Source organism: Balaenoptera ricei, chromosome 4 (genome assembly GCF_028023285.1).
Source record: "Balaenoptera ricei isolate mBalRic1 chromosome 4, mBalRic1.hap2, whole genome shotgun sequence".
Lineage (NCBI taxonomy): Eukaryota > Metazoa > Chordata > Mammalia > Artiodactyla > Balaenopteridae > Balaenoptera > Balaenoptera ricei.
The window spans coordinates 65,965,651-65,991,611 of NC_082642.1; the positions used below are offsets into that span (position 1 = coordinate 65,965,651).

The 25,961-nt window shown below is 44.9% G+C and overlaps 1 protein-coding gene across 11 annotated transcripts in view; it reads right to left on the minus strand.

Moving 5' to 3' along the window:
• Nucleotides 1–25,961, minus strand: part of TNIK (TRAF2 and NCK interacting kinase) — a 411,284-nt gene that overhangs the window by 93,642 nt on the left and 291,681 nt on the right. For all 11 annotated transcript variants that reach the window (XM_059920518.1, XM_059920526.1, XM_059920525.1 and 8 more), the window contains 5 exons: nt 23,065–23,119; nt 21,027–21,105; nt 13,121–13,296; nt 8,449–8,515; nt 4,943–5,147 (listed from right to left, as the gene is read on the minus strand). In XM_059920518.1, the coding sequence (XP_059776501.1) occupies nt 4,943–5,147; nt 8,449–8,515; nt 13,121–13,296; nt 21,027–21,105; nt 23,065–23,119 (582 nt within the window). The remainder of the gene's footprint in view (nt 1–4,942; nt 5,148–8,448; nt 8,516–13,120; nt 13,297–21,026; nt 21,106–23,064; nt 23,120–25,961) is intronic.

The following is a 25,961-nucleotide window of genomic DNA, read 5'->3' on the forward strand; positions in this document are numbered from 1 at the left end:
AGCATACCCGCGTGCCCCCCACCGCCTTCAGCTGAACGCTGACCCACGGGCCTCCACGCCCGCCTAGGCTCCCACCCCCGCGGTCTGCTCCCCTAGTGCGCCATTCTTCTCCACCACAGCAGTCTGGCAATGATGGTGAAAATGGTTATTTGGGTGATTATTTGCTGAATGCCTGTCTCCCTCACAGATCTCGTCTTCACAAGGGCAGACCATTCCCAGGGTCCAGCATGGCTGTCCGCAGAGCGGAGCTATGCATCCACTAAATCTGTCAAGTGACTGCGGGTAGGAATAGGACAAAAGTTTTAATTCTACCATACACTTAAACAAACACTTGATCCCAATGTCCTTAAAAGCCCCAGTCACTCACAGTAAAAAGCTAGAGGCTTATAGGGAATTTTAGACTCCAGGCTCTCATTTTGTACGTCAGTGCTCAACTATTCCTGGCCAGTAAGATACTGGTGGTATTTAGCTTTTTTTTTTCTAGTGATAGAACCAAAGCAGTATAATATCTTTCAGCTAGAGCTGGTTGTTTTTACAACTGGATGATGTTATGATCGCCTTGAGGGCACCAAATGAGATCTAGGTGGCTTAAAGAACTGAATACCATTCTCCGAAGAATAAAACTTGCTACCAGGGAGCGGGTTCGTGCTCCTGGGGTCAATGTGATTCATTTCCGTGACTCAAAGATACTCTCCCCCCAATTAAGGTATAGAAAGAGGGCTCTCAGCAAGTTGAAAAATATATATAGTAATTACTAACATCATTTCAAAACTCTTGAGCACAATCAAGCATCACCACAAATCTTCTGCCCAAGGTTGGTCTGAAAAGATGACCAGAGTAGGTGCCCCAGCACCTCAAGGTCCTGATTCCTGGACCCTAACTCTGTGATGCAGAGTAAAACAAGTTGTGCATTGACTGGGCCAAGTGCCAGAAACTTCTATTGAACTGAATAAAAATAGAAGAAGCCCTCTATGTACTTTTTCTATTGATGGACTTACTCATCTTAGCTGGGTTTAATCAGATTCTTGGAACTTACTTATAAATTGTACTTTATCATTGGTCAAAAGCAGTGTCGTGTACCTACCATTTAATTGGCCTGAAGCCACGTCCTTTTCATGAAACTGATAAATGACTACATTCAGTGTACAAAGTCCTTCTAAGAATATACAGATCCTGGTTTAGAACCTAGCCAAAACCACATGGTTGCCTATCAATAGCAAAGGGCAGACAGGGATTCCTTAGAAACTCTGGTTGGAGGTGACATCTGAGATCACTGAGGAAGGCGAAGGCTACAACCTACACAGCCTCGTGTCACCAAAGGGGTGTCTGAAGGGCCTTTATTTGGAAAAGGGAATGTATTTCCCTGGATGCCTACACAAGGCCACCTGGCTCACAATGAAGTGAAGTTCACAAGCCTAACTACGGGCTTTAACTGCTTCTATGTGACAATGTAGTGCAAGTTCCTACTCAGCATCAGAAACAGAAGTGGTCACCACAGGCCAGGGCAGCAGACGTGGATGGGATCCAGCAGGACCAGAGGCGGGAGAGGAATCCCGGGCGGCGGGGACAGTCATTACTTAGGGGGTCAGAACTTACAGTCATCTGAGTATTCAGTATTTCTTTTTTTCTCTATTGCGCACTACGGGCAAGATAAAGGATCAAAAGATAAAGCGGGTAAAATCTCTTGATGCCCTGTGGCCACAAGCATTCCTGCTTCTGGTGAGAAGCTAGGGCGCATGCACATTGATGCCTAGAGCAAAGTGTCTCCATGCACGCCTTCTGTGCCCATGGGGTGGGGATATAGAGGGTGTGCCCCACTGGATGCCTGTACCCCACTGAGCCTGAAAACATCCATGATAGAGGCTCCAGAAAATGCAGCAAAAGAACCGACACGAGGAGGCCTTGGCAGGAGTTCTGACTGGGAGCCTGAGAGCCAGAATCCAGCTCAAAGATGAGCACCTGCCGAGTGCAGCTTCTTTGACCTTGCTCCGAAATCCTTAAATTCTCAGTGTAAAAGACCACAGAAACAGAGGCCAGGTGAAGACTATGGAAAAGCACACTGACTCTGGCTTGCCGGGGGAGAGGCAGGACAGATGCAGTGACAGTGGCTGGGCTCTGGAGTCCAATCTGCTGGGTTTGAAACCTCGTTTTGTCTCAAGCTGTGTGACCGTTAGCAAGTTGTTAACCTCTCTGAGACTCACCTGCATTATCTTTAGACTGGGGGTTCTTGTGAGGATTAAATGAGACAATTCACATGAAGTACTGAACAGAGTACCTGTCTTATGGTTAAGTGCTTCCTAACTGTTAGAAATTGTTATTCAAGCAACTTGATGAAAAAAAAACATATAATGTTTAAATAGATCAAACCAGGTACGAGAGGAAGAAAATCTAAAAAAATAAAACCAAAACAGTACAATGCATTCTCTGAAAAGACTGTACCAACTGAGGACCTAGGTTCAAAGGTCAAGAGTTCTTGTGTTAAAATTTAAAAAGAAGAAGGCAATTCATATAAGAGTGTGCGTGTGTGTCTGTGTACACGTGTTTGCATTCTCTGGTATGTTAAACGTTTTATGGGATGACAATGGGGATTTTCTAGGGTTACTTGGTAAATGCTTTTAGCCTGAAACTAAGTGTAGCAAATCACCAGGCAAGGAGCTCATTAGCCAGACAGGGGAAAGGCAAATGGTCCAGATTTCCAGGGCATGATGCTCCAATGAGGTGAGGGCCTCGGGAAATGCCCTTGGAAGGAATAAACACAAATCAGGAAAGAAGCAGGAAAGGCGGGGTTGGGGGGGCAGAGCCTGAGAGGGTACTGGCTGCGGAGAGAGGTTTGATCAGAAGTTAAAAGGAGTAAGCCTTGGATCCAGACAGCAGAGGCCGTGGTCCTCAGGAGACCCGAGAGACTGAAGGAAACGGTGCAGCGCTGGGCTGGGGGCCAGTACAAGAGGCTGCAGCCGGCCTGGGTGGGAGGAAGGAAATGACACCGAGGTACAGCTGCAAGGACCTGTCTGAGAATTTCAATTTGTGCCCAGGAGAGTAACCAGAGGTGAGGCAGGCACCTCCACTCCTACACTTTGTACTTTACTTCTGAGAGCTGGCTAATTACCACCCACATCTCCCTTCACCCTGCCTTTGCCTGCTCCTTTGAAGGCTTCTGCCCCCTCGGCACTACAATGCCTCCGTCTACTATAGTGTAATTCTGAGAATACAGGATGGTAGGTGACCTTCAAACCTTTTACGGGCTGAGCATTTGTCACTCCGACAACATCCTAGACTTACTTAGATTGGAAAGTCCTTCATTTGCCTACTGCTGTTTGCAGACACTTATAAGGTTCAATTCTGAGGGTCACAGTTCACGGCTCTGATTACATATCTACCCTTAGTGCATCAGGGCCCGCATGGCCATTGGGAGAAGGCAGACCTGGGTGTGAATCCTGGCTTTGTACTTACTGGCTCTGTGACGTGGGACCAATTTCTTCCCCTCTTTGAACCTCAGTTTCCTCTTTGTTAAATGGAGATATGCACACTTTGCACGAGAGATCATGGATATACACAAATCCACGATAGCGGTGACATCCTGGATGTAAGCAAAGCACCCCACCCGGTATTTGGCACACAGAAGTCATTCAATGATTGTAACTGTTGGGTATGGCTGCTGCCGGTCTGCATACTAATACTCTAGGGACATAATGAGGTTGATGGGATTTATTGCAAACTGGAACGGAAGCCCTCACTGACCCGGGAAGGCTGGACCTGGATGTACGATTTAAAAAGCAAGCCGCTCCTGGAGCCTGCAATTCACCACCCTCTAACTGCAGTGGCCACCTGACAGAGCAAATGAATTGCTGTAAACCGTTAATGAGGAACAAGATGGTGTCTGGGAGAACTGTAAAATTACTCCCCCATTACCATGCCGTTAGTGAAGCTTTCATCTGCCATACAACTTCCCCAACAGCCATGGTCTCTCAGTTTCCTAACTGTCTAGAGGTTTTGATTTATCTGGCAGAGGAAGGAGGCCCTGGACCCAAGTTCTGGGAAAGAGGCTTTAATAAACGTCTGTAAGACCACACGGGTGAGAGCCTGGCCCAGGGTAAGCCATGCAGGAGAGTGTGGCTGGCACTACGGGTTCCCACACAGATGGCAGCACACCTACTGGTGAAGGCAAGGCTTGCCCACTAGCTACGGGACAGGCCCTGGCTACCAAGGCGTGCGTGGAAGGACTCGTGAAATGCTTCTTCCGTGTTCAGAGGAGTAACAAAGGAGTAGCAATAGGCAGGCCCTGCTTTTCCATATTTGATGCCTCGCTTCTCTGCCTATTCACTGTGGTCACTGTGGTCTAGTCAACACCTATACGTCACCTCTTGGTCATTGACTCATCCACTTGTATATTAGTTCATTCGTTCCACAAATATTTAGGAGGCGCCTACTGTGTGACGGGCACTGTTTCAGACACTAATGTCTAGATACACGATGCAGAGTTACGTAGGGATAAAAGAGAGAATCTCCCGTCCTCAGGGAGCTTACATTCTAGTGCGGAGAGACAGATATACGAAAGTACATAAAGCACACACATGTGAAGGTGATAAGAGCTATATAAAAAAAATTAAGCAGGGAAGAGCGACAGGACATGAGAGGGGCTGTGATTTTAAGTGGGGGGCTCAAGGAAGCCTCACCAAGAAGGTGGTACCTGGGCAAGCCTTGAAGAGGCTGGAGCCTTCAGCTGCTTTGCCGACGTGACCACACCAAGGTTACACCGCCCCCAGCCAGGGACGTGCCCCGCTTGTGAGAGCGTGTGGCTGCAGCCTCCTTGGCAGTTCAGCCGCGCGTGCTGCAAGCAGGCTACGGCCTCGGCCCCACGGGCGGGACCTCGGGCTCCGGCGCACGCCCAGGAAGGGGCCGCAGCCGCGAGGGGCGGGCGGCAGAGGCGGCCGGGGGGCCTCACCTCCTCCAGCCGGCGCCGCTGTTCCTTCTGCTCCTCGATGCGCTTCTGGCGCTCGGCCAGCAGCTGCCGCTTGTGCTCCTCGTTCTCCCGCTGCTGCTGCTCTAGCTGCTGCCGCCGCAGGGCCTCGGACCGCTCCTTGTTGGCCAGCTGCAGCCGCAGGAAGTCCCGCCGCAGCGTCGACTCGCCGGGCAGGTTCAGGATGGAGCTGCGCGGCGGGAGAGACAGATCAGCGTCCCGCGCAGGGAGGGGCCACCGCTACCGGGGGTCCCGGCGGAGGAGAGCCAGGCGGGTACCGCACCCACCTGCGGGGAAAGAGGCCACGTGCTCAAGCACGGGCTCTCAGACCCCTCCGTTAATTCCACTGCTCACCCCCCAAAAGAAACAAGAGTCCAGGTAACAGACGAGAGTCCGGGTAACAGACGCGAGTCCAGCCTCCCCTCCAGTGTGACTACGGCATGCCTAGGCCGCTCCGTCGCCGCAGAGATGTCACATGCCTGAAGCCATCACCTCTCTCCCGGACCGTCCACACCACTCCCTCGCCCCTCTATTTCTGAAAGCTGTAGTGAGTACGTAAGCCCTGAGCCCCAGGCCAGCTTATTTTCACTTTTAAGAAAGGCAAGAGCTAAGCCAGCAAATAAAAATGAATAATCTGGAGCGGTGAGGGAGCTTGCTCTCCTTGGATGGGTACCTCGTCTTCACCCACATCACCTCCTTGAACAGCACAAAGCTACAGACTCCTTGGTTCTGCTTGCAGCCCAGCAAGGAGGAGGGAAATGGTTCCTACTTACTCATACAGACCTAGCCCTTTTAATCTTTCCGGCAGCTTCCCCTTGAAATAAATCCATTAAATAATTATTGAGTACCTACTATGCGGCAGGCACGATAATAGGCTCTAGTGGATACAGCAGTAGCTAAACAAATTCTCCCTCTAGTTATTTTCTTGTGGGGAAGAGAGACAGGCGAATAATTAGACAGGCAGACAAATTATTACAAATAACATAATTTCAGATATTAATAGGCTCTATAGAAGACAAAAAAAGTGTAAGAGTTTAAGAGGGACAGTGGCAGGGCACTGGGGCTAGGATGAGGGTTCTGCTTGAGATGGGGTGATCAGGGAAGACCTCTCCCAGAAGCTGATAGTGGAGATGGGCCCCAAATGATGAAGAGTCAGTCACACGAGGAGGTAGGGGAAGAACCTTTCAGGCAGAAGGAAAAGCAAGTGTAGAGGCTTGTTGTGGCAACAGGGGTGGCCTTTTTGAGGGTCTGAAGCCCAGGCACTCTTCCCAGAGCAGAGCAAATGACAGGGAGAGGGGTACAAGAGGAAGTCAGAGACAGAGCAGAGAGGGTAAAGCATGAGGCTGTGGAAGCCACACATGGAAAGCTTATTAACAGGAGGGTAACATGATCAGATTCGTTTGGCTGCTGAATAGGAGATGTTCTGCAGTGGGTACAAGGGCAAGCAGGGCCACCAGTTGGGCTGCGACTACAGTGGCTCTGGGGTAGAGACTAACCAGGTCGGGGAGGTGGGGATGGAGGCTGGGAGGAGCATCTGGGGAGAGAGTTAATGAAACCTGTTGATGGATCTAATGTGTGGAGTGAGGGATGACTTGCAGGTTTCTTCCTGGCATCTGGGCTGTGGTGGTGATGCAAACTGGGATGGGGAACGAAAGGGGAGGAGCAGGTTTGGTGATTGACAAGGGGATCATTCTGTCTTGGAGAGTGGGTAGCGTGCTACGTGAGATACTGCCATAACATGACATCAAAAGGCGTGGCTCATAGACAGTGCTTGGATTCTACTAATAAGCCTCCTTTAAAACCAACAGCCTTTGTGTAGAACTTTAAACAACCCCCCAAAGGAGGGGCTTATCTACTCAGGCCACATGGTCTGTGCAAAGGTGGTGGGGCTTGGGGAACCCAACTTTCCATGCACATGAGGACGACCCATTAATATTAACTGATTCCGAGATGTATTACTGACTGAATCATTAACCCCGTGTGTGAGCTGGTTGCTACCGTTGGGCTGTTACCTCATTTCTATAATGAGATAACCACTATCCCTTTCTATTTTACAGGATTTCATGAAAATTAATTAGATGTGTCCATAAAACAGGACTTGGAACATAATCTTCAATGTGATATAAAGACATGTGACAATTATAGAAATGTTAAGAGATGGCTAGGTCACCCACTAAGTGACTCCTAACATGCGGTTTAGCAAGTGTTCGTTAAGATGAGGTTCTCAGCTCCAGGAAGAGTGATCAGAAGGGCTGACGTGACTGTCTGGGTGAGCTTTGGAAAAATAGCGTACGACTCTGAAAGCAAGGCATTTGGTCCTTTGCTTTACAAGAATGTTCATTTTCCATGTCATTACTTGGCAGTCACCATATTTATGCAGCTAAACTAGGGGCAGAAAATGTCTAGATGGAAGGAAAGAATTCTCTTTCAGTCTTTGACCTTGAAAATTCCCGTAACAGGTGAAGAGAGAAAAACTGATGGCCCTGTAACCTCAATCCCATCCTCTTCCAGTAGTTTTAGCAATAATCCAGCTTGGTAGGTCTGAATTAGCTCAGAAAAGGAATGCACTAGCTTATTCTAGCAGCAGTGGCTGAACTGGCCCCTTCCCTGGTTCAGAAGCTCTGCCTCAGTCGTACAAGAACTGCTCCTTATTGAGTACTGGGTCCCTTCCTTGGATGGCTAGAGGATGGGGACCCATATACCCCAGTGACCCTTCTGCTTTGTGCATTTCCCCCAGTAATCTCACTTCACATGTACAGTGCATCCGCCCTGGTGTGCATGCCCAGGCCCCTTGATTCACCAAACTGCCATCAGCTGAATTCTCTTACAAAAGAGAAATCCTGGCAGTGTGAGCACATTGGCATTAATTACTTATGAACACAGACTAGAAGAAAGTCAGAATCAAAGTCAAGTGAAATTCAAAACATAGGGATGATGATAATAAAGCAGCACTTGATTCTGGGGGCCAACATATGACAGGAGGAATGGGAATGGAAGTTTCTATTTAGGGTTCACCTCTAGAGTGTAATTTGATTTCCTGGAAACTGTTTCCTCTTGGATTAGGCTGTGTTGAAAACACACGCCATGTGATAAGGACAGTGGCCACCTAAATGTCTCAAAGGTATGAAGTAATGGACTGGATAACTCAAGTCCAAAAATACCACTTTGGTCTCCAGAAAGTTGCAGTTTTAGGCACTTTTAGACCTGTATTACCCAGATAATTGCCTCCTACCCATTCTACATGTTACACATGTGAGGAAACAAGGAAATAAATCTTGAAAGACAAGATAAAGAATATCCTGATTTCCATGTTCTTGTAAGAGTCTGCCTAGGGAAATTTTCCCAAATTAATGAGTACATTTGTGGGCAATAAATTAAATAAGACCACCCTGCTGGATTCTTAAAAATGAACCTATAAATCAAAAGGATGTGAATTTCACACAACCACAGTGCAAAATGTGAAACTGAGAAGATAGCTCTTGCTCGCCTACCTGGGCTCTCCTGAGTCATTCTCCTCCTCTTCTTCCTCACTCCCGCTGTACTCATACTCCGTCTCATCTAAAGAGAGACCCACAGGATATTAGTGTGCAAAAAGATGCTACAGCTCGGTAAAGCTCATGCCCTCATTTTATGTATAAGTAAACTGAGGCCCAAAGAGTTGTCCTTAATGCTGACCTGGGACAGGCTCCAGGCCTCCTGACTTGTGATCCAACAGTGCCCACCAGCTAGATTCAAGCACATGGAATTAACATCCAAGACTGCCCCAGCCGACTCTAGATTCTCTCCCTAATGCCTGGCATTCACATGAAAGTGAAGACAAGGAGCTGAAACATAACTTTTCAGTTTGTGTTAACTCCCATTATAGGACCACCTAACCCAATCTTTTATTGGGCCACTGTTAACTTACTGACAGGAGTAATCATTTTTTACGTAGGAATTTTATTATGACTTACATAGACTCACAAATTGCCTTTAGATATCTTAATACCAGACAGAAACTTTTGAAAACGTGTGCTATTAAAAATATAGATTTGGGGGCTTCCCTGGTGGCGCAGTGGTTGAGAGTCTGCCTGCCGATGCAGGGGACACGGGTTCGAGCCCTGGTCTGGGAAGATCCCACATGCCGCGGAGCGGCTGGGCCCGTGAGCCACAATTACTGAGCCTGCGCGTCTGGAGCCTGTGCTCCGCAACAAGAGAGGCCGCGACAGTGAGAGGCCCGCGCACCGCGATGAAGAGTGGCCCCCGCTTGCCACAGCTAGAGAAAGCCCTCGCACAGAAACGAAAACCCAACACAGCCATAAAAATAAATAAATAAATAATAATTTAAAAAAAAAAAATATAGATTTGAATGTGTTTTGATTGACCCACTGGGGACATTCATTTAATTCCCTAATATATTAAGCAAGTTAACATGCCATAATGAACAAGATCGAGTCTTTGCTTCGGAGGAGATTAGAATCTAATGGTCAAGATAGAAAAGTAAATAATCAGATTCTCCATGATTATGAAGAAAGAGAACTAATCTTTATTGGGTATCGCCCATGTTGGTCACTATGCTAGATACTTATGTTCTCTCATGTACTTCTCATAACAATCCTTTAACATAATACCCGTTTTGCAAGCAAAGATACTGAGATTATAAGCAGTTTATTAATATGACCAATACATCTGAGAATTGGATTCAGAATTTAATCCAGAATTTTTCCAACTTTATAATTAGCATTCGTTCCAACACATTATATACTAAATAGAATTACATAAAAAAGAGCAATGAGATATCAGACAAAAAAGTGGCTAAGTCCATGGGTCATAATGGGGGAAGGTAACAGTGAAGTCTTTGAGGAAGAAATGAGCTGGACCTTGGAAGATCAGTAACCCTTTTTTAGGCAGATGGCAGCTGAAAGTGCTGGGAAAGGGGCATCCTAAGCAACATAACCACCTGAGTAAGGCTAACAGTATTATAGTGCATGAATGTTCAGGAAACACTGAGTTGTGAGTGGCTGGTGTGAGAAAGCAGATGGAGTGAGAAAGCCCAGCAGGTCTGATGTAGCTTAATGATCTTTATATACACCATGCTGAGGACTTTTTCGTAGGCAATGGGGAGACTTTGGAGGAGCTTTTCATTTTAATCAGGGAGGTTGTCACAGGGCTATCATCCCTTGATAGCTATGTGTTAGTAATTACAACTTTGAAGACATTTGTACACCCCTGAAAAGAAACTGAAACTGCAATTTGGTTATGTTACCACCAGGAGGCAGCAGTCACATGATGAGAACCATGGAATTTGATCATAAACACATTTTGCTTTCCATACTATTTAGCCGTTAAAGGGATGATGAAAGGAAGCCATAGCACGATGACTTCAAGAGTATTTTTAAAAATCATGTAAAAATTAGCTTCACATGTTTAGATAAGTATGAAGTTTTCAGGCTACTTTTTAAAAAGTATTATTTTACGAAAATGTAAAGAAACTTCATAAAGTGTTTCAGTATTCCACATTGAAAGTTTAGTATTCCAAACTTTCCTTAAATGAATCAACAGAGAGTTCAAAGTAAAATGCAGAAATTTTATCTAGTAAAGTAAATTATAGCAAGGAAAAGAAGCACACAATTAATCTAATTATTTCTCCTCTCTAGGGTAAAAATTTCATTTGTCAATCTCCTCAACTATAATACTTCACCAGAATCCAGCGTGATTGCTTTTATATTAGTGGCGTAAATTAGCATGTATCAACATATCTGAAGGAAAAAATAATATCAGGTTAAAAAAATCACAAAGCAATGCACATTAAACATTTTTGATTCTACCAGAAGCTGGTCTTAGAGCTACTAAGAGAATGAAAAAATTTTAGAAGGAGCAAGTCAAGTCATTTAATCAAACTGAGCAACTGGAATGAAGTCTCATTTTGAGCAACACTCTTTCTTGGGGAGCAGACAAAAAAGAAGGCTGCTGGTGGCTCGAAGCCTAAACAGAATGAGGTTCCTTAAATCATCATGCAACTCTCGAGTAAGCCTACTCCCAAGGATCTTACTCTTTACCCTGCAGAGAGGGAACACATTAAAAATAGTCTGTTTTCATGGGGTGGTGAGTTCTAAGTCACATTCTAGAGTTTGTGCCCCCAAAATGTGAAAACAATCCAAGGCACAAGCTTTACCCACTCTTACTCACAGGTCAGAGGCAGAGGTCACATGATCTCAGAAGGTAACCCTGAACAGTACTGAAAAACTGTAGGTCAATAAAAATTGTCTAAATAAGGATAGCTTACATTTATTCAGTACATCTATGTGCCAGACATTGTATTAAGCATTTTACATGCATCATCTCATTTAATCTTTGCAAAAATGCCAGACAATACTAATTATTATTATACCCCCATTCCTATTTTAAAGATGAGAAAACTGGGGTGAAGTTCACATAACCATTAAGGGGTAGAAGTAGAAGTTGAACTCAGAATTTGAGTCTGAAAAGAAGAGTCTGAGTCCTTAATCTATTCTATATACCTATAGGAAAATAAATTTTCTTTTTAGAAAAGTTGGCCTTTAATGGGCTGCATGTCTGACACACTGCCCTAAACTATTCCCTTTATCTTTATTTTTGAAATTTTTTATTTTTTTTAACTTTTTATTTCATACTGGAGTATATAGTTGATTAACACTAAACTCTTCCCTTTAAAAGTCTGACTTCATGGACTGGCCCAAGACCACTATTAATAAGTAGCAGTTGAAAAATCAGTCCCGGCACTTTTTGACCTGACTCATCTATTTCTCTCCAGCTTGGGCTGCCCTCCCAACTCCTTGGGCCCTGATTGATACCTCATCCCTTCCATCCAGTAACGACTGAAGATGAGCCTCCTTTTTGGATTGGCTTCATAACCTCCCATTCCTGAGTCTAACCTGATCACACATCTTCCTGCATCCCCGAGGCCGGCTGCAAAGAAGGAACTCTTCCCTTGAAGCTTCACTGAGGATTTCTCCTCCCTTAGCTTCTGCTGATCTTACCTCTGCCCAGTCCTGACCCCTACAGGGCTCACCACCCCACCCCTAGGACCCTGCTCATACCTTGCCACCTGAAGATATTAACTGCAGAGGCAAAGAAGAGGGGAAGTTCAAATAAAAGGAGGGCACCCTCTCTTCTGTGCTGCCCACCACCCTCCCCGTTCCGTCTGGATCGTGAAGAACAGAGGAGAAAGATGGAGAGTGCAGAAGTGGAGCCAAGCACATCACCACGTACCTCCCACCCTTGGTCCCTGGGCTTCCCCTCTCTACCTGCCCACCCCCCGCCCGCACACTCAATGCTCACCTGGCCAGCCCTCTATCGCCCCCTCACTGTCAGCCTGGCCAGCTGCTCCCTCCTGCTCCCACCAGGGAGCTCTCACCTTGTCTGTTCTCTGCATCCCCCCCTTTCCTTCCCATCCTCAACCTTCCCTACCTCCCTACCCAACTAAGTCATAAAACCTGCCCCAGACCACGTGAGTTTTCACCTTGGTCAGGATGCTAGTTCAGGAATTTTGAGTCTCTTTTCAAACAACTTGGGCACAGTCCCAGGGCCCCAAGTTTGGACTCATGTCTTTTCCAGTGATGCAGTGAAAAGGTAGTATGGTCTAACAGCTAGAGCCATAAGAGAAAAGAGTTTTTGAATCTATAAAGAAGAAAATGTGATGTTCCATACAGCAGCTTGGCAACTTCTTTTATATCGCTTTGACTATAATAAAAGTCATTCTGACTTCCAAATAACTAAATTAGAAATGAGCCTCAGAGCACGAAAACTTAAATGGTGAAGAGTGCCAGCACTGAAAAATGTCAACTAGATGGGTTTTTTTTTTTAAGGTTGCCTGTCTTCTGTAGATTTTGAGTCTTCGAAACATGAATATTCATTTGAATTAAGAAAATCACTTGTCGTATTAAACCACTTCATAGTATCACTCAACATGACTTTTTGTTCAGTGCCTGGAAAAGGTAATATTTCCCGAGGTTCTATTCTTTCATGAAAGATTCCATTTCAGCAGCCTAGTGATGCCCGCAGGCTGTGATCTCAGAGGCAGCCCTTCACACTAAAGAACAATGCAGGCCTATTTGAAATCCCCAGCGTCCCTCCAATACCTCAAGAGCCCATGACTCACTTGGTCTTTTGTTTCCCTTGCTGAAATACAAACGTGTGTCTCACCTTTCTCTCCTCGCTTCTTCTTTGTTCTATCAATATGGTCCTTGAGCTGAATGCGGACCTGTCGTTCATTAGGTTGGTCTCGTATAAATGGATGCTTCATCAGTTGTTCTGTAGCTGGTCGCTGGCTGTGATTCTTTACCAAACAGCTCTCAATAAAGGACTGGAATTTTTTTGACCTGCCAAACAGAAGAGATGAACCCATAGATAAAAAGACAATCCAAAGAAAAGCAAACTTTAGGGATCAACCAATCACAAAGTCGGTCTAGCTCTTTATTAGGCACAGTGGGGTTCAAAGGCATCATTGCCATCAACACACAACTCAGGCAGTGTATGGTAGTTATAGCACGAAAGCATTTTTGCACAGTTTATACATAATATCACACAGAAGACCAACAGGCACCAGAGAAGAGAAAGACCCCGATAAGCATCACACCTGGAAGGTCTACTGGAATGAGGGAACCAGAGCTGGGCCTTAAAGAATTAGGAGAAAAATCACCCTTGGGAAAGGATAGTTCGGGGAAGTAGAAAATCAGTGAAAAACTAAGGCTGGGATTGAGCATACTATATGTCAGGGGACACTGAGGTGAGTTCTCTAAATGCAGCAGAAAATGCAAGCTGGGAAAAGTAAAACCAGGGTTGGACAGGTAAGGGGAGTACATTATGTAGGAATGAGCAAGATTCTTATATGGTAAAATGAACATTAGGCAAATTTTTTAACTGGCAGTTTTGAATCACTTTTGAACTTTGTTTTCCAATGAATAAGAACAGGATGTATGTGTATGTTTGCTATCAATCCACAGACTTGGAAACTTAACTTACAGGGACTAAGTTCATACCCAGAAGCAAATTTATCTCTTTCTAGAAAGGCACCATTTCCTCAGAGATAAACCCTGTGCCAGAGACGCACAGGGGAGCGGCAGGGGAAAGCTGTGAGAGATACCCGCGAATAGGGCACAAGTCCACAGCGTGGTAGATACTAATGATGACTTGAGCTATGATTCATGAGTTGGGCATGCATGTTCTGTCTGAAAGTTCCAAGAAATTGTCCAGCATCATAAATAATTAAGCTCATGACTCTACAGCATGCCTTTCCGAGGTGCGCCATTGTCAGCAGGGCACATCACCCTTGGAGACCTTGGGGGAACCCTGCTCACCCTCCTCGTGGCCCAACCCTGCTCAGGAATGAATCCCTTTTGTGCTCTCTGTTGCCCTCCTGTGGAGCACTGGGGAGTTACAGGAGCAGATCCCCGATGCAAGCTTCCGCAAGCTTCCCCAAACTTCCCAGCGGGCCCTGTATATATATCCTTCAGGCCTGAAAGGTGTCCTCACCACACAGAACGCAATGGTGATCGTGTGCTTCAAGATTCAAATGGGAGAGGGCACTGCTATACGTACCACTCTCCATTTCTGCCCCGGTCAAAGCAGTTTTTCACCTCACTCCATGTTTTTAAAGTAGTACTGAACTACTGGTATGTTTTCCTCCTTAAATTTCCAGGCTATGTTCAAGCTTTTAAATTATTTTACATAGAAGTAAAGGTCACCTGAAGGTCAGCTCAGGATGAATCAGGATTGGAAACACTGAGGACTAGACATAGGAACAGTAGGATGGACATTCTAAGCACCTCCCTCTAAGTCCTTCAGCTCGTAGCCCTGCCTCCCCGACACTGGAAATTCTCCCCAGAGTTGGGAGCTGCCTGAGTCACCTTCCTATCACGAGCACACTACGTGTTTGACAAACAGATGAACGCGTGGATGGTTATCGGGTGAGAATTCTGGGCGAGAGCTGTCGTGTGGCTTCAAATGCGTGCTTCTGAGGGACAGAGATGAAGGCTTAGAGAGAAGATATCACTTCATACACTTTCTTTCTATCCATCAGATTAATCTGTGGAGGCACTAATGTGATATCATCTAAGGAGGGACTTTGCAAAAAAAAACCCAAAAAACACAAAAAACCGTAATGAAATAATGGACTGTCCTAAGGAATAAAATGAAAAGAATAAGGTTAACCTGCATAAAGAAATAGACAAACTCTACATAGTACTCTTCTAGGTAGAAAATCAGCATTAAAAAGGTGAAAACAAAAACAAATGAAGACAGAAAGCTATTCAATATTCACGAGGAATGCAAATGGCAGTTCTTTTTTTTTCTGCTTGCAACTTGGAAGAAAAAGTTTGTTCTTTATAGAGGGCAACTATTCATTAGGGGACGATAAATAAAAGAAATCATAATCAATTTAAAAAGAGATCCAGACTTAATAGACTGTACATTCCTTTCCACGATACTGACACCTCACAAAAGTCAGAGACATCTCCGGGATGAGAGAGTGTTCAGGGAGTTTAATGGGAACAGCTATAGCAGAGTCTTTTTTCCATTATCTCTCCTGGTGAGAAGGAACCTCAAGAGATATTCAAGAGAATATTTTGGGGCCCAAAGGATGGGCCAAGATGTGTAGAACTACAAAGCTGGCAGTCTATCCCATGTCATCTGCAAATGGTTCTCAGTGAAGAGAAAATAATGCTACTTAAAACAAATCTTCAGAGAAAGATTCATTGTCTCCATTTAAGTTAGTATGACCAAAGAATCAATATGCTTAATTACATGTTTAATTAAAAGTAAAAATACTTCACCTACATTAAGCATCACCTGACTCTTTGCCGAGAGGCCTAATGGGTTTAAAGTACATTTCTATAACTTTGTTGCTTCAGTCTTGGCTGCTGGTAATTTAGTTCTGTCACTTTAAAAAAAAAAGCTCAAGATTAGTAATACTAATTTCCCAAGGGTTGGCACCGAGAGATAAATGTTAGTGACTGGTACTTACAGTCTGAGATAGTAGTTCTTCTAATACCAGTGTCACTGAACACTTTATCTTCCCAGATTTTTCCTGTTTATGTATTGTGTTAGAGGAACTAAAAATGCCTGAATGATTATGACATTAATCACTATAATGTTTTAGTGAGCTGGGCTAAAAGTTTTTGGTAATCTTCAGACTCCCTACATGCAATTTGATCTTTAAAATTTGCACTTGCCCAGAACTACTCTTTTTCTCTATTTCAGTTTCCATCATTTACTAACTGTGCGATTTTACGCAGATCCCTTAACTTTTCTGTGCCTCAGTTTCCCTGGCTGCAAGTGGGGATACTGTTAGTACTTATCTCAAAAGCCTGTTGTGATGATTAAATCAGTTAGAACCTAAATGCTGTATGTGTGTTTGCTATGATTGTTATTATTATTACTATTACTATGATGACAATGTCCCAGCATCTCTGACCACTACCAGGCTTAAAGAACAGGAGGATCTGCCTTGAGGGCTACGAGCAGAAATTTGAAGGTGATTTTCCCCACTTGGATTGAACCAAACAGTATAGAGTTCTTTAAGGGAATTATTTTACATATACTAGGATTAGATGCATTAGCAGGAAAAGTCACCAGGATCATTATTATCTCTAAGGAGACTACAAAAAAAAGGTTAATTTTAAAAAAGTTTGTGTAATAACTTTTGTTTTGATTTCAATAAAGTCCAAAGTCACACTACTAGTGGTAAATTCAGTCTATCTGAAGTATTTTCTGATATTTCCTTTCTATTATCATTATTTTATTTACAGTCCCCTCCCCACCCAAGAGCATTGTCATTTTGAAAACAAAAGTGCTTGATAACCCAGCAAGAATCAGAACTAGTGTTTCATAAAATAACAGAAATGGTTGTAAGCTCTGGAGTAAAAGCAGAAGGCTGGGGTTCCAGGCTGCCATGAACCTGGGACTCAGGATAAGCCAGTTAACCATACCAGGCCTCCAGTCTCCATCTGGAGCATGAGTGGCTTGGACCAGGAATCTTATACCTCTTTCCAGTGATAAGCAGTTGGGACTTTTCTGATGCGCTCAATCGAGTGCTGCTTTGCCTGTGTGGAATCTTCACATTTAAAGGGCATGTGAAAAGGACAAGACCGACCATCTTTCACAGGAACAGAGTCATTTCCATCCTTCTCCAGAGACCCCTGGAGGGAAGCTACGGCATGGAGTATACGTGTGAGGGCAGGGGAACCGGGGTGAGCACGGTGGGAAGAGAAGGGAGAGGAAATCTTTTGAAGGAGATGGTTACCCATGTGGGTTGAATCCAACTACACACAGAGCAGGAGGGGAACATGGGAATCCCACCGCACTGGCCATTTGTTGACATGGAGACAGACGGTGAGGGCATCCTTCTTCCCCTCTGATTCAGCTCAGGTTGTAACCCTCCTGGAGGCCTAATCAAAGGTCTGAGCCACGTGAACATTGACTGGAGCCCGGACCACAGGACTTCCTTAGCCCGAGGCCTCTCCTCACTACACTGATGGGGGAGGAAGGGCCCGGCTCCTGCTTGCAGAGATGCTTTCCTTTCCTCCCATAACAAAAGGGGAAAACAGCAGTGTGACTGCCTTTCTCTCCCTAATGTTAAGTCTCAAGGAACAAGTGCTCACACTTAGGGATGAGTACAGCTCCTTCTCTACCACTTTAACCTTGAACTTTAAGAGGTCAAATGGTACAGTAGAAAGAATATGGGTTACAGACTTGGCAAACGAAGACTGTACAGCCTAGTGCAAGGAGCATAACCTACCTAAGCCTCAGACTCTCACCCATAAAGTGAGGACTCAGAGCATCTGTCTGGCAGGGTTGTGGTTAAGGAAAAAAAGGGTTATTATGGGACTATACGAAATCATGTGTGTGAAACTTTTGAAAATCGTAAAGCACTACAGAACTTAAAGACTCTGTCATTCAATAAAAAATATATTAAAAAGATTAAATATATACTTTACATATGTAGTTTAAATTTATATATATATATATATATATCTTAAATACACATACACACGTATAAGTTGCTGAGTCTACAACGTACATATGCCTTGTATGTTGTAGACTCAGTCACGTTCCTTGGAAATGACCCTCAGCTGAATGAATGCTTATAATGAAGAGTTCACTGCCGTCTCTGCCACAATGGCGCCCCCTTTGGTCATATGCTGGAATATACACTAGGAACAGTGTACTTCATCTGATAACTCATTTAAGTAGAGAAGAGCTGGATATAAAAGAACATTTTAGAGTTTTGTTTCTTTTGATGGGGGAGGAGGGAAAGAAGGATAAGGAAAACAGACAGAAATATTTCACTTCCTCTCAAACTTTATTCTATTTTAAATCACTTTGGACCTGGTCGTTCAAGACAAATTTTCACTTAAACACTGGAATTCTATGGCAGAGAAATTCAAGCCACACCAAGTGTCCTGTGGCCCGAGGCTGCACAGCCATCTTTATAAAGGCTGGGTTCTGAGTGAAAAAGGGTATTTTACAGGGCTTTTGTTTTTCCCACTTGCTCTCAAACAGTCAAGTCATTTTCCCATCCCCTGCCTGGCAGTGTGGGACTCCTGCTCGTAACTGGCTTTCCTTCCAAGCCAGGCAAGGGCGTGCAAGGAGGCTGGTGAAATGAAGGTGGCCTGGTCTCCTTCCTCACTGTTCCTGGACTGATCCAGCTCCCTACAGCATTATCACAGTTAGCTCTCACTGCCAAAGGTTTACAGCAGAGAAGTTAGCCTGTATTTCTCCCCAGGTCTGTATTTCTCAGACAAGGTCGGTGCAGGGTTTGCCCTTTTTGGAGCAAGGTCAACAAATGCAGAAACTGTAGTGCCAGGGCCAGTCACTCACTTTTCTGGGGGCCAGACGGGTCACACAAAGGGCGGTGCAGACCAGCGGTAAGAAGGAAACAGGACAAGTGGGGTGACTGACAGATACCAGCTTCTGGGTTGGGAGAGGCAGTGACTGGGGCAGAAGCACAAGCTCTCACCTTAAAAGGGAGCAGGAACCACTGGGCAGGACAGTATTGCTGCACCTTTGTCAAAAAAGGTCAGAAATCTCCATGGACTGCTCAACCGCCAGATTTTTTAAAGTTGGCAATCAACACAAATATTTCTGAAACGAGGTGTGTGGCCACACCGTGCCAGGCAAACAGCAGACGTGTGGATGGTCATTTTGTCCAGCAGCCGTGAAGGCAGAGGAGGAAGGGAGGGGACAGGGCAGGTGAAGCCCACTGGACTCAGCAGCCCTCCCACCCCCCTTCCCGGGAGGCTTGGCATGAAGCACAAGCAGAAAGCTAGCGGAGGGCTTCACAGTGCCACTGACACTTCCAAGGGACAGACCGAGCCAACTCCTCCCCAGGAGTCTGTTCCAGAGAGAAGGGAGGAAGCAGGGCCTCTGGGCGCCTGCGGATCACGTGCTGTGTGGTGCCCAATGGAAGGCTGTTGCTGGGGAGAGAGTGATTGTCTCACACCACAGTGACCCTCTGGAGAGGGGAGGAGGGATGCTCTGCCTCCTTGTTACCAATAGCAACTCTCACTCTCTTCCTGTGCAGCACTCGGCAACTAACTCCGAGGCTGTCGTCTCTTCTGGCTGTTTCCTTTCCCTCTCTCTGTGCAGTACGCCTTTCTCTTGTTCGACCAGGGTCGCTATGTCATTCCTGGATGATGGTATTAATTAAGATTGCTCTCATATAGTGGAGGGTGAAACTGTGGGTGGGTGCATGAGAAACATGAGGGCCTCGGTCAAGGACCTGATCACGAAGTGGTATGAAAAGGGGCAGAAGAGGGGCTTCCCTGGTGGCGCAGTGGTTAGGAATCCACCTGCCAATGCAGGGGACACGGGTTCGATCCCTGGTCCGGGAGGATCCCACATGCCGCGGAGCAACTAAGCCCGTGCGCCACAACTACTGAGCCTGTGCTCTAGTGCCTGAGAACCACAACTACTGAGCCCGCATGCTACAACTAATGAAGCTCGCGTGCCTAGAGCCCGTGCTCTGCAACAGGAGAAGCCACCGCAATGAGAAGCCCACACACCGCAACGAAGAGTAGCCCCACTCGTCACAACTAGAGAAAGCCCACACACAGCAACAAAGATCCAACGCAGCCAAAATTAAAAATCAATAAATTTATTAAAAAAAAAAAAAAAGAAAAAGAAAAAAGAAAAGGGGCAGAAGAGTCTTGTCCCTTCAGGCTCAAGCTGCCTAGAATATGTCTCTAGAAAAGGGTAGGAGGTCATAAATGGTCCAGGAATTGGGCCCAGGGCAAAGGGAATCAGAATTGAGAATGTACCAAGGAGGATATACCATATCCACAGGGGGAAGGGGAGGAGCAATGAATTTTTTGTCACAGAATGACAAGATACAAAGATCCTGATGTAAGTGCACAAAATAGTCAAAAGTCCAGCTCCTGGCCTAACCTGTAGAACTCTGTTCCCAAACTCTAGTCAATCATACACTACCAGCACAATTTTTACCCTACACTTCACCACCCATACAAGTATTCACTTAGCATTTTTCTTTAAGTCACTTTTTATGTGAATTAGTTTATTAGATGGAAAAGTTATATCACTGCCCCAAATAAGAAGCCAGTATCACCTGCCATAAAGAGAAAGCAACAGCAAAAATAAAAATTATAAATGCTCATGCACAGATCAGTGAAATCATCTTGCATACTACCGAGTGTGTATACACATTTAGGGAGTTAATGTCTTAAGGAACAGAAGAACGTCAGCCAATCTAATGGGCTGACTCTAAACTATCACCCTTTCTGATGACATGTTCTGCGATACCAGGAAAGATATTACTCGGAGTAATAAATCAAAGCGCTTCCATGTTATTACTTGGGTTCTGCTACCCATTTTAGCTCATACCTCCTTACCTTGAAGGTGTGAAGATAAGGACTTACTGTGCAAATAGTAGGTCCTCAATATGTACTTTAAGATGAATAACATCATAATCACTCACCAAGTCTTAGTACATATTACTCTAATCTTGTCAGCAGGACCTAAGGATTTGAGCTCATCCAAAACAGAATCACAGAAAACCCTGCTCTTAGACCTGTAAAACACTGAAGACCAAACTCACCACTTCTTAGACTTCAGCCGAGGCGCTGGGTTCCGGGGGATGAGAAAGAGGGCTCTCATGGGGTGCATGTCACACAGAGCTGCAAGAGACCAAAACAAGGGCCAGCTTGGGTTAGGAGGCCAAACCTAGGCCAAGCCCCTCCTAGCTGTGCTGGTAATGCTGCCAAATGGCTCCCTGAGTCCAGGCATGACCAGTGAGCGGCGTCAGAAGATCATAAAGCTTCCGTTTGGTGAGCAGTTAAATAAGCTGATTATAGGAGTCTCATATAATCCAACGCATTTCAATTAGAGATTGTTAACATGTCTACTTTTCACTTCATTTTTAAGGAAAACAAGTTAAAGGCTCAACAACCTTTGCTTTGTTATAAATAACCATCTAAGACTCCAAGTAAACAACATCAAGATAACAACTACAATGGAGATAGTAAGTTATCTTTAATTAGTAAAGTCCCAAATCATAAAATAAAAGATATTTGATAATCCACTGTCTATTTCTTAGATGCTGGAAATGCAATGTTACCTTCATGGAATTTTGGAGTATAAAGCACTAGACCAGAACACCTTTCTATCTGTATTTCCAAACACTTTGAATGGCTTTTCATGATGGGTTTTTTTGGGGGTTTTGTTTTGTTCAATGGCCCCAGGAAGACCAGAGGATTAAGGCAAAGGAAGTCTGGCAGAAGAGATAAAAATATCTCAAATTGTGAAGATGACATTTAGTGAAAACACTCATACATTCTTATCTTAATCAGAATATTTCACTAGTTTACTTTTCATCTGGGAGTATCTTTTCCTTTGTGCCTAGAATAAGAACATATTCTCCCCCAAAGCTAAAGGATTTGGGGGGTGGAAATTTATTTTTAGCCCTCTCTACTACTCATTAAGAATGATGATATTGTTTCAAGACTGTCAATATTATTTTTCTGATTCATAAATGCCTATCAGCATTGTGGATGAGGGGATTTTGTCAATAAACACTCCAGTCATGCTACAGATGAATTCTACCAACTCTGGAATGAGAAATAAGAAAACTATGATAACTTGAGAGTAAAAAGTCATATGAGCACAATGACCCGTCATACAAACAGGGGGCCTGCTTTGTTCCGGGTCCTCTGGAAAGCAGACACCAAGGTGGTATTAAACATGAGAGGATATTGCTGGGGGAAATTCTTGTCTGAACAGAGAGGGAGCGAGGGAAGGCTGGGAGAGTTGTCAGATTGCTGTGAAGTGTGCTGGGAGGGAGAAAAAGTAGGTGGACCGTGCTAGGCTGTCCCACACTCTAAGGAAAGCAAGGAGGGAAACTAAGGAGTGAAAGCTGCCTTCTAAGGAATCCCTGTCTTCCAGGAAAGGGTCTGCCTTATATCCCTGCCACGCTCGGTCACTGGTGCGGAGTGGCCCTCGGGAGGTGCAGCCTCGGTGTCATGGTGGCAGCTGCCCCTGGTCAGTTGCACTTCCTGCGTGGAATCTCTGAGGTGCATGCTCGTGGTGACCACGGGGCTGGGGAGATTCTCTGTGGGGTCTGTGCTCAAGATCTCCAGGAATTGGAGAGGTTCTCCAGGTAGGCAGAACCCTGGCCACTCTGCCTCCAATAAGCAGGGAAATCTAAAACCCTAAACAGCGGTATTTTAATAGGAGTGAGAGAAATGGAGTGCAAGTGCTCACATAACCCATGCACTGAAAATCGGCTGTGAATTTTTGTTACGTTGGCGTTTACAGCCTTTGTGGCTTGGTCGCAGTTTTACTACAGGCGAAGAGTAGTTCAAGAATAAACTACACGCCAGATCTGTAAACAGATTAGACTCTCAAAGTTTGCTTCCCTTTGCTTTCTTGTTTCCCCTCATGAACACAAGATCCTCACACCCCTCTGAAATGAATGGATTCCTGGTTGATTTAGGATGACTCTGCTTTCTCACTATGCCAGCTTGAGTCCATGCAGAGCTCGGTGTAGCAGAAATAAAGCTACTGCAGCTCCTGGCAAGGAAGCGTCAGTACCTGCAGGGCAGACCAGCAACAGATTTCACCCAGAGGAAGGTACTTACGGGGAGCACCTTCTGCCATCTCGATGGCGGTGATTCCCAAAGACCACAAGTCACTCTGAAAAAGAAGGAAGGCACAGACACATGCGTAAATGCAGTCAACACAGGATAACTTGGTTAAACCTGGCAACCGCTTCAGAACTGCCTGTGGGAAAGCTGTCCAGCCGTCTCTTTACAAACTGATTTTGCCCGCTAAGCTTAAAAGCAGGAACAGCCTCATTCATTTTCCATTGATAATAACTTTCACGGTGCCTGACACACGGTGAGTTTTCAATCCAGGTAGGAAAAGTGAATGTAAGGTTTCAAACATTAATTTATCACTAACATTTATCTATTGATTGAAACATATGAAACTGCTGCTGTTCGACTATTTTTATCACCTTCGTTGAGGTATAACTGTCATATAATTAACTGTGCATATTCAAAGTGTACTATTTGAAAGGGTTTGATGTGTGTATACACCTGTGAAACCATCACCACAATCAAGACAGCAAACACATCCATCACCCCAAAAGGTCCCACTTGCCCTTTTGTAGTCTCTCCCTCCTGCCCTTCCTGCCCCCAACCCCAGTTCCTGTTCCAAGGCAACCATTGATCTGCTTTCTGTTACTATGGATTAGTTTGCATCTTCTAAAGTTTTGTATAAAATGAAATCCTCTGGTTTCTTTCACTTAGCACAATGTATTTAAGGTCCATCCATATTGCTGCATGTATCAGTACTTCAGTCCTTCTAACTGCCGAGTAGTGTTCCATTGTATGGCTACACTACAATTTGTTTATCCATTCACTTGTTGACGGACATTTGGGTTGCTTCCAGTCAAGGCCATTAAAAATAAATCTGCTACAAATACTCACGTACAAGTCTTTGTTTGCTCTTACTTCTTTTGAGTAAAAACCTAGGAGTGAAATGGCTGGATCACAGAGTAAATGCTAGATCATATTGTATTTATAATCAATTGTTTTTAACCTACAGAAACAGTAATTTCATATCATTTAACCAAACAAGATGAGGACGGGGAAGCTTTTAGATGGTGGTGTTTACTGCTGTATCTCAGTGCTTAGAATAGAGCTGGCCACAGTAGTAGTAGGTGTTTGATATATTTGTTGAATGAATGAACAATATCTTTTATCTTGTAAGTAGACAAATATGTAAAATAGAAATCCTATACCCTTACTGTCTTTCTTATCCTCAGACTGACTTTTATGCTCTTATCAGAATTTTCTAGGCTAATGTCTCCACCTCAACCTGTGCAATCTCCATCTCTAGCACTATGCTTCTCCCCTACTCTGTGTCCATGGCTCAGTAGTTTCTAAATAGTGCATAGGAGGGAAACAAATCAAAAAATGGGAAAACCATAAGAAAACACATGTAAAATTCAGTTCAATGGCCCACAGTCCTGAGGAAGACTTTCACCCTCCTTTCATTTTAAATGTATCCTGCATTTTGTACATAATTCCAAACTCTCACCGGTAACCTCACTCAGATTTCAGAGATCAAAGTTAAGTTCCCTTGCTATTCCTATCAAACAAATGTCAAGGCCACACGGAAAGGATATGTAACTGGAAGAGAACTATGAAATCCACCCTGAGCCATTCCCTAGGACCAAACTTCTCAATATCCAGTGGGTGATAACCAGGCTTGTTCAGTATTTGGACCGAGGCCCATACAACCTACAGGGGGCTTTCTACGGGGTCTAGACTCTTGCCTAAAGTGCGATCTACCTTAGAGCAGGCAGCTGGGGCACACGCTAACCCCACACTAGGACCAAGGGGGCATTCTTTAATTCACAAGCCATCAACCTGTCCACATAAATATTACAGTTCATAAAAGTTCTCAGTCCAAATGGGGATAACAATGCACCTGTGCAAAACCACTGACTACAGATTCTAAGTAACTTCTCTGCATAGAACACAACTCAAGAAGTCAACTGTTGTCCTTTCTCTGTCTTCCATTTCAGGTGTATTCAAAGTTGTCACTGAACACACACACACACACACACACACACACACACACACACAGCCGGCACAGCCCAGCAAATGGCTGAGTCTTCCCGCAGGCTGCTGGCCTTGCTCACTGCGGTTCCTTCTGCAGCTAATGGGGAAAGCCCAGGCCACCCATCACAGGCTGGCTCAGGAGCAGTAACTGGTAGAGATGACCACACAGCTCTCTTGTACCTGGAACGTTATGGTTGACTGACACAGACAATCATTGGGGAACAAGATGAAAACCCTGAGTCACTAGTGTGCAGGAAGCATTCAACAGGAAATGCAGCAAGAACAGTCTGGAACTGGTGGGTTGGGCTGTTTTGATAAGACTCCAGGCCTTGGGTAGTTCTCCCACCACCTTCCCAACATCTCGAGGAACCGAGTGTTTCTGCAGTGTGAACCGAGGTGCAAATATGAAGGTGGTGGCCAGGCTCTATGCACCTACTTGCCATAGCAAAGTCAAATTTAAATGGCCTTTAAGTCTAGGAAGCTTGAGCTGGTTTGAAAGCCGACACAGCTGAAAGGAAATGATGGAACTGGGATGAGAAAGGCTCCAGGCCAGTCCTCAGACAGGGGAAGAAAATGCTCAGGAAACTCAGGCAAACTCCTGGTACTCCCTCTGCCTGTGGGATCAAGCCCAATTATGAGCTGGCTGACTCCCTCCCTTGCATAAAGTCTTTGCTCAAATGCTGTGTTCTCAGTGAGGACCACCGAACCTCTCTCCCAGCACTGCCAGATCCCTTCCCCTTTCCCACTTTTGTTCCCCAGAGAACTGGTCATCTTCTGACAGCTGTGTAACTGACTTGTCACTAATTTATTATGTTTTTTGTTCATTGTTTGTGTCCCTGTCCCCAACACACACACACTAGAACATGAAGTCCACAAGGGCAGGGATCTTTGCTTTGTTGACTGGT